Source organism: Passer montanus, unplaced genomic scaffold, assembly GCF_014805655.1.
Source record: "Passer montanus isolate IOZ18808 unplaced genomic scaffold, ASM1480565v1 scaffold174, whole genome shotgun sequence".
Taxonomy (NCBI): Eukaryota; Metazoa; Chordata; class Aves; order Passeriformes; family Passeridae; genus Passer; species Passer montanus.
In genome coordinates, this window is record NW_024364715.1 from 198,783 (window position 1) to 218,193 (window position 19,411).

The 19,411-nt window shown below is 48.6% G+C and overlaps 1 protein-coding gene across 6 annotated transcripts in view; it reads right to left on the bottom strand.

The window, feature by feature from the left end:
• NRG2 (neuregulin 2) overlaps nt 1-19,411 on the bottom strand; it is a 155,832-nt gene that overhangs the window by 23,348 nt on the left and 113,073 nt on the right. For 4 of the 6 annotated variants that reach the window (XM_039704400.1, XM_039704398.1, XM_039704399.1 and 1 more), the window contains exons 4-5: nt 18,412-18,477; nt 7,739-7,859 (exon numbers count right to left, since the gene is read on the bottom strand). In XM_039704400.1, the coding sequence (XP_039560334.1) occupies nt 7,739-7,859; nt 18,412-18,477 (187 nt within the window). The remainder of the gene's footprint in view (nt 1-7,738; nt 7,860-18,411; nt 18,478-19,411) is intronic. The other 2 variants (XM_039704401.1, XM_039704402.1) reach the window with 1 other exon arrangement.

The following is a 19,411-nucleotide window of genomic DNA, read 5'->3' on the forward strand; positions in this document are numbered from 1 at the left end:
TCCATGTCCATACCCATGTCCATGTCCAGGTCTACGTCCGTGCTCCATGCAAAACCCCATGATTTTTAGTAGTTGTACTTCATCATGGACATCCACTGACCTGGCTTTAGCATTTGATTCCTTGCTGGATTTCACTGCAGTCAGGGTAGGCCTCAGCTGTGCAAAAAGACCTGCTGCACCCTCACTGCCATGACCAAATGTGGGTCAGCATCTGGGTTTTTGGGACCAGTGCTCACACCTCTGTGTGGGGGTGTGCTGGGCTATTTGTGCACCCCAAACTGCTCATGGAGACCTTTAGGGCATGGCTCTGCATGAGGCTGCACTGAGCTCTCCAGTCATACCCTTCAGTTTCTCAGTATCCAAGTCACTTCTGAAACTGAAAATTGAACACCCTAGCCAGGGAAATATCTTTGAAAAATTGGCACTTTTTTCTCATTCTTGGACGTTCATCTTGGGGCACAGGAAAGGGAGAGGTACCAGCCATACCAAGCCAGCTCCCAAGGTAAGCTCAGCCCAAGGGGTGACCATCAGACATGGGACTTCTTGACCTTCCCTGCAATGAAGCAGAGGAAGCTGGTGCTGGGAAGTGAAGAAAATGCTCTGTTGTCCATCAAAAAGCACAAACCTGAGGCACTGGGTGGCACAGACTCACAAAAACAGCCCCAAGACTGGAGAAACCCTTCAGAGATTGCATTGGGCTCTGAGCAAGGAATCCAAAAGAGAAGGTGTCTTCCCAATCCTTTCTGAAGTTTATTCATCACCTCTGATGGAGTCAGGAACTTATTCACAGAGTCTTCAAGGGAATCCAGTTTAGCTTGCAACGTGCTTCCCATCTGTCTGGGATCTGAGATTTCCTGGATGTTGCGAGTACACCAAAGTGTGCTGCTGATGGAAGCAATTGTCCCACCCACCCCAAAAAGGGGTGTTTTGTCATAAAGCAGCTAAAATTACCTCAGGTACACACCTGCAAGAGGTCAGCTAAGGCTGGAACTCCAGTGTGACTGAGGCTGCATGCCATTAAGGAAAGACTGAAAACTATGGGAAAACTGGTGGAAGGAAATAAAAGCCCAGAGAAAGGAACTGGTAAGAAGTGAACAAGCAAAACAAAAAGGTGTCAAAGAAGCTTTGATGCCATGACAGCTACCATATAGCCCATCTTCAGATCTCTGCAGTCAGCCAAGCGTGGGTGGGGAGAAGAGCTCTTCTCTGTGTCTAGGACAGCTCAGGATTTTCATCTTTAGTTACTCAGTGATTCAGCACTGGGAGAAGTGACAGGAAAAATGCCCCCCTGAACAAGAGTACCTTCTGTCACCTCTCAAGCTTGTGTACAAGCTGTCAAGACACAATGTGCCACCCTGCATACCTGGGTTCTGGCTCCTCATTAGCAAGGCTGCAGGCAGAAGCAGTGACCAGAAGACCTTTGAGAGCATTCAGTGCTTTTGGTTCCTTTTTTTTAAAATCTGTCTCTAACTTCTAGACTGCTGAAGATGATTTATTATTTATGACTGTGGCCCCAGATGTGACTTCAAGGAAAGAAATTTTGCTTGACACATGGTTCTCCCAGTTTGGGCAGGAAGAGCAGTAGAGATCATCCCTTCTGCATTAAAATCTGCTGCCCGTGGTGAGGGCAGCTCTTCTGCAGTGAGGGATACACCTGAAAGTTAAGGCTCACTGCAGATGAGGGCTGTTAGTTGGTCTTTGATCATGGCATCCTTCTTCCTGCACGTTGGACTCAAGAGGTTCTGGTTGGCTGGCCCAGCAAAACCAAGTCCCTCCTTCTTTGGAGAACTCTTGCAGGGAATTCACAGGCGGTGGACTTCCCTGCAAATATCACCTTTGGAGTTTATGGTGCACGCACAGGGGCACAGTGGGTCTCTCCCAAGGGAAGTGGACAAGGGTGTGTCTGTAGGAATGGTCCTGGGGAAGGACAAGGCTGCACCAACCTCTTGCAGACAGCACCTTGTCCCCTCTCTAGCCTGGGTGGAGACTCCCAAAACTGCCCTTGCTTAACTCCATCTCCCTGTGTCTAATTGCTACCTCTGAAAATTGCTTGCAAATGCCATTGATAAAACTGGTCAGAGATTTTTCTGTCCAGATTCTGTTTTCTATTATTGCTGGAAAATATCCCATTCTTTTAATTTTGACCTTAAGACCTTTTCTTTTTTTTTTTAATAACCCCATTTTGAAAACATCTGCAAAATTCTGCTTTTGGGTTCAGGATGAATTGCAGTGAGATATTTACATGGTAACAAAAATGCAGTAAGATGATCAGTCAAATAAAGCATCTCAAAAAGTACAAACCAAAATAGTTTGCATGACTCATTTTTATGATGTTTGCTGGGCACTTATTGCTGAAAATTGAGGAACTTTGACATTTTGCTCTGTATCAGTGCAGGGCAATAATTATTGTTAACTATTATTTGCTACTTTTGTCTTCCTGCTGGAAGCAAAACTTTTTCTGTCCAGCTGTTGCTCCAAATCTTGCAAGGGTAGGCACATTTTCTTTGCACCCCCGGATCTTAATTAAAATATGCCAAATTCAGTAGCTCTCATAAAGCATTCCATGCTACAGAAAAATGTGAATTAGCAGGTGCTTAAAAATGACACGATAAAGACAAGCCATAGCAGAAGGACACAATGCACTGAAGTAAGCAAATGGAAAAAAAAAATGTTTCAAGCTCGTTGCTTTTTTGTGGGAAGGGCTGAAAAAGAAGACAGTTCTGTCATTGTCCCCTGACCAGTCCCAGATGATCAGGCTCTGGAGAGCCACAAAAGGCTGGACTCCACCAAATCACTGATGGGAAGAAGAGAAAGCAACCAGAATAAACACAAAGGCCTTCTCCAGAGCAGCTAATCAAGGCATGTTTGCTGCAGAGTGGAGTCCAAAGCTCAGGGACATCCACTGCTGGGCTCAGTGACGGCAGCGGCCGCGGGATCTGCGTCGCTGCCCTCACTGAGCCTTTGCTGTTGCAGGATCAGCTTCCACACTCTGATGGGCCTCAAGGGTCTGATGCAGTCACAGTGCACTGAGCTGGAGGCACAGATGGGCCACTTGAACCTGAAAAGGTACCTGATCTCGTCACCCAAGATAAACAGCATGCAAAACCCAAGGAACGAGTCCCGGCTGGTTCGGGGGATTTGGAACAGGATGTGGAGATTTTCACCCCTAGCTCTTCATTTCCAAGGACATTGCAACACCTCCCCACAGGGTGCTCACACATCCATGGCACAGTGGCGTCCTTGTGGCTGTGCAATGAGCAGCTGGTGCTGACCAAATGCCACTGGGAGGGGTGGAACTGCTCCAGATGCCACAGGGCAGCTGAGCAAACAGTGCTGCCAGGAGGACCACACAGCATCCCTGTGACAGTCACACCTTTGGATGGTGCTCTGGGAAAGCACAGGGGAGTTGGCAGTGTGGCCAAAACTTCAGAATGATCTTTCACTTTCCTGGGAATATCAGCAGGAAACAATACGCTTGGAAAAGGTGAACATGTGATTTTGAAAACTGGTGACTTGGATTCATCAGTTCATTTTAAAACAATCTGATCTTTTCTCCTTTTGCTTTGTTTTGGTTTTTATTCTCTCCTCGACTTTCAGTTTTTCCTGAGGTGGTCCAGGCCTCTGACCTGCCTCCCCCAGGTAAGGCAGAGCTGTCACCCCAAAACCAGGCTGTCTGTTTATCTGTCACATCTGCAGATCATCCAGCCTGATTCTTGCAAGCAGAACTGGTCCAACATGATGTGGGGGTGTTGCTTCTAATACTCTTTAAGTCTTCTGGTCCCACACAAGATCCTGACCCAGAGCAGATCACTTTGATTCCACTGACCACACCAAAGAGATGTGAAGAGCATTTCAGTGGGCAGAGAAGGCTCTGCAGTGATGAGACCTGACTTGCTTGCTTTGTTTGGCTGGGAAGACCCCAACTGTACCTAATGTGAGCCAAGACCTAGCTGGGGAAAAGAGCATTTCTGCTCTTTGGATAGCATGGCCCTGTGGGGCACCCAGCAATAAAAGATTAGAGCAGCCTCCAAGTGCTCTAAGTTGTGCCAAGGACTCTCCAGGATGGAGGCAGATCCAAGAGCAGAGGCTGCCAGTCATCCCAAGGCTCTGTTTGACTGGACACCACAAACCAGGCACCCCTGTTGTGTGCCCCAGCCAGCTCACAGCCTGGAGCCTTGCTTGTGTGCATCCCCTCTGTGCTCTGCTCAGACCTGTCACTGCCCTGGAGTCCAGCTCCTAAGGCCTCTCTGAGCAAAATGATCCTGAGAAATTCTCCCTGTCAAGAGCCTGGGGCTTTTTATTTTACAAGGGCTGCTGAGCCAGTTCTGTCTCTGTGTGGCTCTGTCATTTCCCAAGTTTATGCAGAAAATTTGCAGAATATTTGAGGCAGGTCCCACTTCTCCCATTTAACTTGCAGGTGGTCTGTTTGCAGAGTCAGGATAGCAGCACCAATTGTATTGTGTTCAGGTTTCCTTTGACACCAACATGTGTAGAATTTACTTCAAATTAAGTATAAACTTATGGAAGAACACAATCCAGAAAGACAAAATTTCTGGAACAATCCAAGTCCATTCTGGCCTCTTCCTCAGTGAAGAAAGTGCTTTATCCAAGGTCTATCCGAAGCTTATTAAAAAGGGAGGGAGGAAGTGGGATTACAAGCAAATACTTTGTTCCTCAGGATTTAAAAGACCAGAAGGAACACGTTTCTGGGAAGCCTGTTATAAAATAATAATAAAAAGCTAGCTGCCAATTTAGGCAATATTTGTTGCAAATCGAGCATGAACCACATCAGGAGAAGAAATTATTGGGGAACTCTTATGCTGGTTTTGGTCCAGACTGCCAGGGGGAACATCTACAGGAAGGATTTCCTGTGCTTCTGGACATCTGCAAGAATGGAACCCACCCCAAGAAGCTGATCACAGGATGGTGGCAGGCAGTGAACAACAACACTCCAAAATTCTGGTAGCTGGCATTGGAAAGGCTGATAACATCTCATGGGTGCTGGGGCGGATAGAATCCCCTGAGCATTCAGTGAGGGAGGGCTGCAAGCTGGCACAGGGCCAGATGATCCCCTCAAGGCCCTGCTGGCTCTGATTGGAAGAGTGACATGGAAACAGCACATGGACACGTGCTGCTCCTGGCTGGAGCTGCTCACGTGGCTCTTGCTGATCTCCAAAGCATTTGAAGAGGTTGTGAGCAGAACTTGGTGATCTCTTCCATGCTCCTGGCTCAGAGGCACAGTGAGGCTGGAGGGTCAAGGATGCTGTTGCAGAGACCAGAAATGAACTTGGAAGCCTGTATCTTTGCCTCCTCTCCTTTCTCCTGCATCTTTCACAAACCAGAGCAGCAGATCTCCTGCCTTGGTCCAATGAAGAAGACATGGAGCATATCAGCTCTTTGTTTGCAGGCAAAGGTGAAGTTTGTTTATTCATCAGCATCCCCAAAAATCAACCTTGTCATTGGGAGAGCCATTTTATGGGAATCACTTTTCAGTTCAAATGCTTCTATATTCCTCAATAGCTATTATCCTCCAGAATCCAGAAACTCTAAAATTACACCACTTCAAAAGCCAGGTTTTCTTATCTTCAGTCTGAGATTTAATGATAAAAACACCCAAGGAGAATGAGCATCCAGAGATGTCCTCACACAGTAAGATCAGAAGTGACTGTGCTGTGTGGAAGGCACAGAAACCCAGGGGACCCAGCTCTGTGAACATGAAGTCACCTTTTCTGGCAGATGAGCAGTGACAGTGCAGACCTGCCCAGCACCTCCTTCTGGGTAACACTTTCCTGCCCTTCCACACACGCCTGTTCAGTTCCCACCTGGTTTTAGCAATTGGTACCTTGGAACTCGTCAGGAAAGGATATCATTTTACCATCTGCAAAGTGAGGAATTCAGGCTTTCAAATGATATGAAATAATTAGGTCTGTTTGGTGTGGCACATAAAATCTTAATGGAATCCATCACTGAGCGTTCCCTCTGTTCATCATCTGTCAGAGCAGCCTGGCTGGAAGGTGGGCTGGAATTGCTTTGGTTAAAACAGCCTAGCTGCTGAAGACATTTGACAACTACCACAGTATTCTTCATTAGGAAAAAGTGATTCTTATGCATGGTAGGAGTTCAGGTAACTCTTGTTGTAATTAGAAATTGATCCCATTTGAATCTTGATCTGCATTTAGGCTCTTCCCAAAAGAAATAGCCTTGAAATCTGTGCCTCTGCCATGACCACATTGCTTGCAGATACTGATTCACACACTCCTCCACACCTCAAGGGTTCAGCCCTTCCCAGAATGGGAAGACTGGGATCTCTGGGGCTTCCTGGGCTGCAGCTACCCCAGAATGGGGGCTGTGACTTTACCCATCTTATGGGGCTTCTCCCGTGCTTTCTGTGGGGGACACTGGCCAGAGGAGCCCACGGTGTCACCAAGAAGCCAATGGCAGTGACAACAACACTAAAGCACAGGGCTGGGGTGGACAAGGGCTGCTCCCACTCCACGCACACATGGGAAACATGGAAGCCACAGCTTCTGGTTTCTGTCCTGCCCAGCTCTTTCTGTGTCTAAGGGGTGAGTCTGGGAGATGCTCCTTCCATCACAGCTGCACTGGAAAGCCAGAGCACAAGAGCTCAGCAGGATACATTTCCACATGGCCTTTTCTGCTGCTCCCTGCAGAATCAAATCAGTACTGGGACAAGGGAGGAGCTGTGCTCAGTGTGATCCAGCCCTTTCAGGCTTTCCATGGGGGGGTGAGGGCTGTGTTCAGTGAATCCTCCAAGGCCTGAGGAGCTGAGGTACCTGATGAGCATCACATCCTGCAGTGCTGCTGGGCTGACATCCACAGATGCAAATACCTTTGGCTGTGTCTCCCCTGAGAGGTCTCTGGGTTCCAAAGGGAGAAAACTGGCAGTGATGCCTGGGTCACCAGGGGAGCTCAGAAGAGGATTCCATCTGCTCAGTGAATGCACACCCAGGGCACCACTGTGCCAGGAGCCCAGGGGCAGATACAGGTGAGTTCTGGGTACCTGCACCTCCAGCACTGGCAATCACACTGCACAGCTTGTCCACAGGCACTACTAGGCTTGGGGGTAAGGTGTGAGATGCCATTGGCCTTTCTGGCTCTGAACTAGGGGTGAAAAGGTCTCACATCCCATTCCAAATCCCTCAGGCTGTGCAGCCCCACTTCAAACTCTTCATTTTAAGGACAACTTAGAACACATCTTTAGTTTCTCTTGCAGGTTTGAAGCGGGGAAACAAACATCCCATAAAGTGGCCACAAAGCTGCACAGAGAGGGGAACAGCTGGGGCCCATGAGGTACAGGAGAGGTTGGGCAGGTCTCAGCAAGGGACCCCTCCAGCCATGGGGGAAGGAGGAGGCTGTGCCCTGAAACTCTCCCTGACTGGAGCACAGGATCTGTCAGCTCCGGGAGAGCAAAAGGGCCCCAATTTCCTTGAAGCTAGAGAGGAGAAAGGGGAGAAAGGGAAAAGAAACAGCCAGGACAAACATATTCTTAGGGGAGAAAAGCCAGGAAAAGTGAACAGTGACACGCACACAGAAAAGGAAATTACGAATCCTTGCCCCCCACCCTTGCCCCTCTAGTGCCCCTTTCTGAACCTGCACAGCTCAAACTGCAATTGCCAGGAGAATTTCAGAGCTCCCCCCCAGTCTGGCAGCTGCACAAAGGTCTCCTCTCCCTCAGCCAAGAAATTTCCATATTGACACAAGAACTCCACTCACTTACTTGCACGACAGCTGATTAATCCCCTCGATGTAGTAGCACACCCCTCCATTGACACAATAGGACTTGGCTGTTTCGTTGCATTTTCTGGCATGCCCGGACCAGGAGGAGAGAGTTGTGGTTACTGCAGGGGAAAACAAAAACACACACAAAAAGGATATATTGTTATGTCCTTTGTTTGGCAATTCTCCTTCCTTAGATGATTTTCTACGACTTCATTTGCCAAAGTAAAAACTACAAACCTTAGCCTGTGCCTTCAGACCCACCTTCAGGTCCTGAGGCTGCAACCTGACCCTTCCTTTCCCAGCAAAAGGGGCCAAGTGAGTGAGGAGTTGAAAACTCATCTTCCTCTAAGCAGCCAGCATGTAGTACAAGATCATCTTTTTGGCAAGCTGTAGGGAAGTGCCCCTTTCCCACTGTCCCTGGCCCTCCCTCATGCTCGGAATGCTGTGCCAGCAGGCAAGCAGGAGGTCAGGAAGAAAAGGAGCTGCAGAGTCACAGAGTCCCAGTGACGTGCTGCTGAGGCCTGAGCACCTCAGGGCACTGGAGCCGGACCCAGAGGTGCTGCAGGACACTTTGCTGTGTTCCACACCTCTGCCAGTCGAGTTTTCAGAGCCAGGAGCAGGTCTGGCACAAGCAAGAGCAGCTCCATCTGTCCCTGCCACAACTGGGCTGCCCCAACAGCCCCAGCTAAGTGCAGCAGGAGAAGTCACCAGCCCCAGCTCGTGCTGAGGGAGGCAGCCAGCGTGGCTCCAGTTCCCTGGGATACAGGTGCTTTTCCAAATCTAAACTTCTTTCTAGAAAAAAGCTTTACTTTGTCCTGTAAGTGACAAGAAAACTTGAAGGCAGTCTGCAGAATTTCATTTTGAGAGACTCTGATAAGCTTAAAGCCCAAAGCAGAGTCTCCAAAAGCAAAAAAAAAAGGCTTCCAGGAAGGAAAAAAATCAGTTGTTAGAGCACTGATACAGAATGTGAGCAGTTTTGGGGAATGCAGACCCATCTTCACATAAGTCGAAGAAGTGCTGGGCACTAAAAAGCATGGATTTTTTTACAGCTGAATCCTTAACCTCATTAAAAATAGTCCTCTTTCCTGGACTACCCACCTTGCTCAGACCCTGTCACAGTTACACCTTCAGCAGTGTGGCTACTGCTTACTTTGCAGCACCTTTATGCTGTGGCCAAAGCTTCTGAGGAGATATTCTCTTCCATCCTGCTTTCCAAAGCATGAACGAGCCTCGTGGAGAGGTGTGTGACACCATCACTGAGACTGCACTCCTCACTGACACAGGACTCGAGGAAGAAAGCTTGAACCAGAGCCAGGCAGGAGCCAGGCAGAGCCACAGGAGGAGCAGCAGGGCAAGCCATGGCCTGTGCCAGAGGGAGCCAGGGCTGCTCCCACTGCTCGGGCAGCCCCTGTGCCCATCCCACCTCTGCAGGGGCTCCGAGGCTGCCTCGGGCTGCAGCACACACACCAGAGCCCAGGGCTGCATTCCCAGCTCCAGCTCCAACCTGCTGGGAACATCTGGGCTCTCCCAGGCCAAGGAGGGCTCCCAGCACCTTGTGAAGCCTCTCACATGTGGGTGATGCTTGGGACACAAGGAACAGGACAAGTTTGTTCTGTCTCTCACGTGTTTGGGACTCTCTGCAGGGTCCATGGGGTCCGTGTCTCTCCAGAGGAGATTCCCTCTGGGCTGTGCCCAGCTGGAGCACCCACGCTGTCACCTGAGCACGGCTCAGGGTCCAGCTCCCTGCTCAGCCTGCCCATGTGCTGTCCCATCCATTGTCTGCCATTCCCACAAGGAAGTGGAAGCCTCCCACTGCCTGGCAGGCCGGGGCTGTGCACGGAGCAGAGCTATTTCCATGCTTTGCCTTGAATAACCATTGCCTCTGGCTCTGTCTTTTCACACTTATCCAGGGCACAGCAAGTTGTCCCAAAGTGCTCTGCTAACGAGACATGGAAAACACTCCAGCAGAGACCCAAAATGCTCACAGCCCTGGGACAGCAGCTGCTCCCTGAGGGCACGTCCTGCCAGCCAGCTGGGAGCCAAATGTGGACAGCAGGGTGCACACACTGCAGTGCTGGAGCAGAGGATGGTTTGACCAAGCCTCCAGTGAAACTCTTTCAAAAATCTGAATCCCACACTTCTGCAGGAAATTCAGCACTCCCTTCCAGTTAAGATTAATGGTAACTAAAAGCCAAAGCCATTATGAGTCTGTGTAATTTATCTGAGGAATGCAGACTCATTATACAGACAAGACTTTATAATTTATACCTTTACAAGATAGTAGCACATTTCTACTCAGGAGAGGAGAGCTGTGGGTCTCTGATAAGTGTGGGTCTCTCAAAGTGTACCATTGGATCAGGGAGCACTGAAACTTCATCAGCCAAAGGGCTGGTACAAATTGAAAGGCACATGGATGAAGAACAAGCACAGGCTGCAGGGAGCTGTCACCCCTGCAACTATCAAACACATCACTTGGTAGCAAGAAAAACAATCCATCTGGCAAAGTCTCACATCACAAACCCTACAGGGAATGATTTTGGAGCCGGCCTTGCCACAGCAAGAGAGGGGCAGGGAAGAAGAACTGAAAACAGAGCCCAGAAACCTCCCCATAGGAAGGGGATAAGATAATACCCAACCCACCAAGAAAGGTGGATGGGAAGATGCTGTGTGATGTGATAGAGGGAGGATTACAGTGCTCATCAGCCGGAGATTGCATGGGATCTTCATCCCATAGAAACCATTTTGTGCCTTTTAAACAGGTAAAAAAGATCCTGTCACAATTGAGGCTTGGGCATGTTGGGCACTTCTAGGGGAGGGCTGTCAGTAGAGCTGTGCCTGTCAGGAAAATACATGGGTGATCACCTCTTCTAGAAGCATCTTTCTAATGTCATTATCCTTTCAACCCTGTTTCCTGCAAGTACCTTGCCTTTTATCACAAGGAAGCATAAAGTGTTTTAAAACTGAAGCACAGAACCATCTTACTCCAGTCCATTTGTCAGCACAGAGATGTGGCAAAGGCCACAGAGAGAGGCAGTTCCCTGTTGAGAAGAGAGCATCAGGAAATGGGGCCGTTTCAGACTATGGGACTGGTCAAGCCAAAGCAGCCCTGCCTTGGCCCCAACAGGGGCAAAGATTAAAAAAGAAGATCAGAGATAATCTTCCTTAGGCCATGCAGGATGGGCAGCTCAGAGACAACCCAAGGCAGCCACGGTGGTGTCACATTTAGTGGCCTTTGCTGGATACTTCCACCAACATGTTTAGCTGCTGTTTGAATAAATCTAACCTTGTAGCAGCCACAATATTTGTGACAAGAGCTCCAGTGCTATGCACACAGCACGTAAGGCCACATCTCCATTCTGATTCTTTTAACCTGCCCTATTCTGGCCTTTGCATTAGAAAAAACTGTCATTATCCCCACTTGTTTCCCCTGTGCTGCCTGTGGCATTACAGGCACAGCCAGCACCTCCCTCCCTGGCTGGGAAGCAATGCTCTCTTTGTATTCTTTTTTGGGTCACCCCGGTTGTGTTTTTCTCTTTGGAAATAGTGAGACCATACTGCACACATGATATTTATGGGATATTTATTCCAGCCATAGGAATTCCTAAAGGTTTTTTTTAAGGTTTGAATATAGATCTGTCTCTCATAACCCTGAAATCTCCCTGCTGTGTGGTAACACACATTCTAGAGCCTTCCAAGGTGCCTGATCACCCTGGGATGCTGCCCAGCTGGGACTTCACAGTCATGAGAGCAACTATTCAGGGAGCAAGGATGGACAGACCTGCCAAGCTCCATGGGAGGACAAAGGGAAGCAAAATGTCTCATTAGAAAATGTTAACTGTGCCTGGGTTGAAGCGTGGCCCTCTGACACCACGTGGCTGCAGATCACACACCAGCACCTCTAAGCATGATGCCAAGGGAGATTGCAGTGGGTTTCCACCACACTGGTGGGATCATTCCCAGATTCACAAGTTACTTGTGTTTAGCTGCATTCCCCATCAGCCTGGGCCACTGCAAATACTTTTAACAACTGCATGCCTGGTCCAGAGTCATGTGGGATGCTGGACCTTGGTGAAGTGAGCCTCACACACAGTTTATTTACAGCTGTGCAGGTACTTTCACCTCTGTACCAAACACTACACAGCTGTGCCTGGTGATCCACAGGCACAATTACTTCCCACAGCTATTTCACATTAACTGCTGTACAACACCAGGCAGATTTTACCCCCCTTGGCTGGTGCGGCAGAATAAGTCCTTCATTCAGCCTCCAACACAACTCCATCTATCCCAAATGACTCAGAAAGTTGTGAAATTGCTGAGATGAGTGGAGAACTGAATAAGCAAGGGAGCAGTTTTGGGTGGTAGCAGGGTGGAACAGGACTCATAAAGGCAGTGGGATGTGGTGAGGGGGTTGTGCAGTAACACCAGTCACGTACCAAGAACCTCCCCAGTTACTTCAACAAACTAAAAGCAGAAAACCAGGACTGTGCATGAGGCAAGCAAGTGGTGGCATTTCTTTCTGACCAGTGGGAATAAGCAAGGTGCCCCTGAGATACACAGTGGCAAACTGGTCAGAAAGCCCCTGTAGGGTGGGAGAAAGGCTGGAGCAGCTCAGCCATCAGCAGGTCAGACCTCCAGCTGGTCTGCAGTCCCAGGACTGAGAACAAAGCAGGAGGGAGGGAGAAGGTGAGAACAAAGAAGAGAGAGGCATAATGAGGTGAAGAAAAGAGGGGAGTAAGGAGATGAGGACAGGGAAGAGAGGGCTGGCTCTTGATGATGTGTTTGTGAATGATCTGCAGCCACGTTTTATTGTTGCTGCCCCAGCCAGTGAGGACAGAGCAGCATAAACACATGGGAGATTCAGAGCACTGGAGTCATTCAGAGAGTCTATTTTCCACCACATGCCTCAGCTATTCTGGACTATCATCAATGACAAGGCAGCAGAGAAAGGAGCCAGGGGCAGTGACTGTGCCAGGTGGACTTCCCTTCACACAACCCATCTGCGCAGAAAGGCCATTAATGATTGTGCAGGGATTCTTACACAATTCCTGCCATGCACGTCATTTAACCTTTGCAGGCAGCTCACCAGCCTGTTCTCAGAAGTCTGGTGAAATACTCCTCCTGCAAAGAGTTAATTAATGCAGCTTGCACTATAAATTATAGTTAATTTTTCACGAACTACAGCTACTGTCGAGGAGAGCAGGGAGACAGCGATGGTTTCACCGCTCCTTTTCTCCTTTATAAATAACTTTGGCTGGTGGGTTCATAGAGTACAGACACTTTATTCTCTCAATATTTAGACATTCAGTTAGACAGATGAACTCAGCTGGTTGGGGAGTGTATACAGATTGCCTGCTCTGTATATGCCTCATGTACTTACTGATAAAACACAGAATGGCTGAGGTTCCTCTCAACAGAGTTCATCCAACTGCTTGTTAGAAGAACATGGATGAGAAGGTGTCTGGCCAAGATATTCCTCAGTTGTAGGGCTGTAATCCTGGCGTGAGGCACACTAAATCCATGATTTACACTGATTAATACATGGAGGGGCTGGTGATCCTCACCATTCCCTCTGTGGCAGATTTCTGTATGTCTGATATGACACCTCCTCCTGCAATAAACCTGAGCAGAGCCCGGATGCTCCCTGTTGTTATCTGTACATAAAATCAGAAGGGCCTGTGCACACTGAGGTTTGCCTGACAGCAGACTGGGGACTCTGGAGCTTATAAAAATTCTGTTCCTGTGTGTTTATTCATTTGGAAATGACCAAATATTTACCCCCGCATTTTATTGAAATAGATCCTGCTGGAATCATGTTTCCAGTTCCCGAGGGGATCATTAGGATCAATAGCTGCACACTAGGAGTTCATCCCAAGATACAAATACCAGACTGCAAGGCACTCATCCTGGAGCATCGGATGCTGCTGATCAAAACAGCACAGGTTGCATTCCCCACTCTCCCATCTGCACCGTTCAGGGGTTTCACTAAGAAACAAGTTTAAAGGTTTCTGAGCACTCAGGGGCTGCCTGTTTCCATGGGACAGGCAGTTATTGCAGGGGCAAAGTCCTGTGTTATTGTCAAGCTTCTAGCTGCTCCTCTGGAATGATCTCTGCAGCTTTACGAGGGAGCCCTTCCTATGCTCTTCTCTACCACAGGGGTCTGAAAATGCACATGACAGCAGTGCAGCATTTCATTTTCCCAAATCCCCAGCATCAATTGTAATAGCAGCAACATGATACTTCAATGAAGGGATTTGTTCAGCAACCTAAAAATCCTTTCACAGAGCCAATGCCAGCGTGAAAGCTTCGCAGGCAGGGCAGCTGAAGCCCAAGCAGTGAAGCAACACACCAGGATCCCAGGATGGAGCCAGAAGAGCAGATCCCCTGGTCCAGAGCCCAGTTCTGAAGGCTGGGCTCAGCCTCAGTGCTCCCAGGGGACATCAGCTCCCACCCCACACTTCATGCTGCCCCTCTTTGCCTTTAGAGTCACTGCCTGTCTTTACAGCACATCTCGAGTGGCAGCTGCGTGACTACTTAAAAAATACACAGTGTGCAAAATGAGCAGTGAGCAGCATCTGGCAGCTGCCAGGCACCACACAGCTCTCTGCAGACCGGCAGTGAGATCTCCACATCCACCTCAAGGCTCCGTGCCTGCGTGCGAGCAGGTTCCGCTCAATTACAGCCCCACCTCCAGCAACAGGGCTGAAATTATCTGAGCAAAGACCACGCCAGGACTTATTTTCAGTCTAATATTGAAAACTGCTCTGTTCACATGGCCAGACTTGTGTCTGCTCTGCCGTGCTCTGGGCTGGCTGGACACCCTTCACCTCCAAGCCCAGAGCACCATGCCCACACCTGCAGCACTGGTGGCTCCAGGAGAGCTCAGGGCTTCAGGCTGGAGGGGCCAGGGACTGCCCAGCTGGGACTTCACAGTCATGAGAGCAACTGTTCAGGGAGCAAGGATGGACAGACCTGCCAAGCTCCATGGGAGGACAAAGGGAAGCAAAATGTCTCATTAGAAAATGTTAACTGTGCCTGGGTTGAAGCGTGGCCCTCTGACACCACGTGGCTGCAGATCACACACCAGCACCTCTAAGCATGATGCCAAGGGAGATTGCAGTGGGTTTCCACCACACTGGTGGGATCATTCCCAGAGTCACAAGTTATTTTGTGTTTAGCTGCATTCCCCATCAGCCTGGGCCACTGCAAATACTTTTAACAACTGCATGCCTGGTCCAGAGTCGTCTGGGATGCTGGACCTTGGTGAAGTGAGCCTCACACACAGTTTATTTACAGCTGTGCAGCTACAGAGCAGCTCAGCCATCAGCAGGTCAGACTTCCAGCTGGTCTTCAGTCCCAGGACTGAGAACAAAGCAGGAGGGAGGGAGGAGGAGAGGACAAAGAAAAGAGAGGAATAAGGAGGTAAAGAAAAAAGGGGAATTAAGACCAGCCAACTCACAGGTAGGAGAGCAGCTCAGCCATCAGGAGGTCAGACCTCCAGCTGGCCTGCAGTCCCAGGACTGAGAACAAAGCATTAGGGAGGGAGGAGGAGAGGACAAAGAGAGAGGAATAAGGAGGTGAAGAAAAAAGGGGAATTAAGACCAGCCAACTCACAGGTAGGTCTGCCATGGTCACCCAGTAAAGGCCATGCCAGGCTGGATTTGAGAGCAGGTTTGGGGGCTTGGTTGAACCATAACCACGTGGCACATGTTCCTGTGGGGTGTGGAACTCACAAAGCACAGCACAGCCACTGCAATCATGCAAGTCCATCAGGCCAAGCTCACCTGGCAAAGTGAGGAGAACATTTCCAACACCCAGCCATGCTGGGCAGCAGGGAAGGGATTAAACTGGAGGGGATAGCCTCAAGGACTACACAAATGAGGCTACAAACAGCCCAATGGCATCACCAGGATGACAGCTGTGAAATCTGTGGACCCAAACTGGTGTGTGGAGAGTTAGACTTTATTGGAGAAAAAAGGACTGTTTCAGGCACCCTTCCCACAGAGGTCTCTAGAGGGACTCTAGGGAGGGCTTGTGATCCCCAGCAGATGAAATAAAGGCCTCAAAACTAAACCCAGAAAGCCCAGCTTTCATTCAGGTGCTTCACATTATCCCCCAATCCTCTTGCTCCCAGCACAACTCAGCACTGCCTGTTCTGCTCTTTCTCCCTGTTTCACCTTCTCCCCTGACCCCGAGCCTCTCTCTGCTGCAGAGCACCCTCAGCCAAGGGCACTGACAGCCCACAGAGGCTGATAAAGCACTCAGCCAGGCACTCACCCAGCTGCAGAGTGAGCCAGGAGCAAGAGCAGAGTCCAGGTGAGCAGCAGCAATGATCTACGTGTTGGTTTAGAGCACCTGCCCACCACTGGCACGTCTTCCTGCATCCTGACAGTATCCAAACCACGCTTCCCCCACCTGGCCCACGTTCTCTCCTTACCCTCAGGGCTTCACCTGCTTGTTGAAGTCAAGAGGAGGAACTAGAAGAGAGCTCAACAGCAGAAAACAAGCACAATGGATTACCTGACCTTCTCAGAGACTTCAAACTTTATCTTATCTTTTCCAAATTAATCTTTGAGAGTGTTTTACTAGTTCTGTCCTGCATAAACCTTCCATCTCTGCATGCTCTCCAGATTTTTCTGACCCTTCTTCCATTTCTGCCTCCATCAGAACACCCTAAATGTCAGCACAGGTTCCTATCCTGTTTACCCAACATATGTATAGCCACAGACTCCTGAACCTTGTTTGGCTGCCTCATGCTGCACTGTGACAGGATCACATTACCATTCTGGGCCCTCTGGATGTTGAAATGAGCATAAAGGACTTTTCTCTCTGCGTCAGGGCACACGATCAAGTTACCACATCCCTGCAAGTCCTTGCCTGTGAGCTGAGCCACTGTGACCACCCAACTGCACAACCTTAGGCTGTGACAAGCACAAAACAGTGTCTCCTTTAACACATCTTCAGCACCAATGAGGCTACTGCAGCACAAATGAAGCTGTGTGGAGCCTCATGCTATTCACAAACCAGGTGCTGGGGGCATCAGGGTTTGAATTCTAGCAAGTGATTTACAAGATTTCAGTGAAACAACGAGAGTAGGAACAACCTACAGGTGACTCTGAATACAGATATTGAAAAGAAATGCAAGACTTTTACAAGAATGAGATACTTGTCTGCTCTCCAGATCATCCCACCTCACAGCATCTTCATCACTTCCCCATGTGCTGTACACACGTGCAATTCTATGATACAACATCAATCACCATAAAAATCAGAGAGATTCTGAGTTGTTCAGATAACACTTGGGAGATATTGCAAAAAAGGAATGTGAAGGGAAAAGTGAGTTACAGCTTTAACTCTGGGGACTTTGCCATCTCTTCCCATCATTGGGGAAAACAAAAGTGATGATGCACCCACAAAGGAAAGAAGGTTTCCAAAAGGGGAAATTTCTGTGTTCCCTTTCTGAGATTTGGGTTTTAAGAAAATAGCATTAATCCAATATGATGCAAAAAATAGCATGGATCTCTTCTGGTGAAAACAAAGGGAAAATCCCGGGGAAGGATGGTGTCGCCATGGCATTAATGATGCTGTACCTCAGCTTGGTATCTCTGGTGCAATGCAAGGCTAAGCACTACACAAGAGCACATTTTAAGTGCAGTTTTCTAATCAGAAAAGCTTTTAAAGAATACCTGGCCACTGCCTGCTGTGGCTGCAATCAGATTTCCTTTAACTTCATAAAAGACTGAGCTTTCAAAGGAGGAAACATCTCCATAAAATCTGCAGAGCAGAACTGCCAACAGTGAGGCACAACCAGCTGTGCTCTCAGCTCTGGGCATCTGCAGCTGGGATGGAAACACACACATAAAAAAAATCTCTGCCTGGTCCTGGCTTCCCAGGGCTTCTGCCAGGATCTTGGTGGGCTCCCACTGGAGAGAGACCCCCTGACACAGACATAACACCCCCCACCAGAAATTGCTGAGCCAACATCCAGGCACCAGGATTCTAATCTACACTTGTATCCCCTCCTTGATTTTTATTGCTCTGTGCCCATTTTCTACTGCTTTTGGGACAACTGAGTAGGAGGGAATGCTAAAAAGCATTTCAGCCACAATAAATCAAATTAAGGATTTGGGGAAATCTGTTCTTGCTTTCTGGAGACTCAGAAAAAAATGGGATGGCAGGGCATGGATGGATTTTCTGCAATTTTCTTACTACCTATGCTTAGAAGACTCATGTCTTTTTTCTTGTACTTCCTACAGCCTATTTTGTTTTTATCCTCAAAAAAACCCCAAACCCAGACACAAAAACAAAGTGATAAAAGAAAACCCTGTTAAATCAAAGGCCATAACAAGCACATCTTGCAAGTATCAATAACTCCATGTACTGAAAGAGCTGGGAATGCTTAAAGTTCAGTTGCAATTTTAAGTAGCATGTTCTTCAAGCTGCCATTGCAATAGTTATCAAATTTTCCCTCTCCAAGATAGACAGCAGCAATATAAATCAGATTTTTTTTAAGATCTAGGGAAAGAAAGACCAGTGGCTTTGGGAAAAATCAGACAGAAGGAGTGATTAAAGAAGATTCCGGGAGGCAATAAAGCATTTATGCAAAATGTCTCATAATAGCAAATAAATTAGGGGAAAGCAGCTATATGGGGGGAGTGGGGGAGAGGTACTTACACTCTTCTTCCATAACAACTATTTTAGTTTCTGAGGCTGGTAAGACTTGTGGTGCTTTCGTTGTTCCTGGGGAAATTAAGGTAAGAAAGTAGTGAACAAAATATCTCTTTTGAGTGGAGCAGGGTGGGCTTAGCTACTGTGGGGAGGAGCAGAGGGGCAGGTGCTGCTGGGGACACAGGCTGGGGGCTGTCAAGGTGTTAGTGCCGGTTCAGGGCAGGGGATTGAGGTGACACAGGCAGGACAAGGAGTGTCCCTGCAGGGGGTGGCACAGGGCACGATGTCCCCTCGCTGTGAAGGGCCTCGTGTCACCATAAAGAGGCAGAGATGGCTCAGGGCTCACCTGGCAGGAGAAGAGCGAAAATGTGGGAGGTTTCCTTAGCCCTGATGGCCACAAGAGTGCAAAGATGGGATGGCAGGACATGGTAGTGGGGAAAATGTGGAGTTTAAGAAAATGTGGGATTTTCTGAAGAGCCTCCATCCCATGTGAAGTTCTGCAGCACAAATTAATGCTTCTACAAGAGCTGGAGGAAGAGGAAATAGATGAAGGCCAGGACCCCAGGTATTAGGGGAGACAAGCACAGGGAGTGATTTCCTCTCTTTTAACCAGGATCCTGGGAACCCCAATGACACCAACAGGAGCTCTACTCAACCCTGCTGGCAGCACCAGCACCTTTGGAGAAGTCCCTCACATCCTCTGGATGCACAAAGGAGAAAGCCCCAGGAGCCTGGGCTGGGGGTGCAGTCCTGCCAGAGACAGGGGTGGGACCACCACAAAGAGCTAGAAGCAGAAATATTTTTTTGTACAACTTGATTTTTTTCTGCAGAGTTTGATAAGGGGCAGGGCAGTTGAGGAGATGCCTAGAAATTGAGGAAAAAAAGAATCTGAAACAGTCACACCTGAGCTGTGCCCTCATGTGATATCAACATTAGACTAGTCAATCATGAGAACTGAGAAATGGGATATTTTTTATAAGAAAGCATCTAATTTACTTCAAAGTCA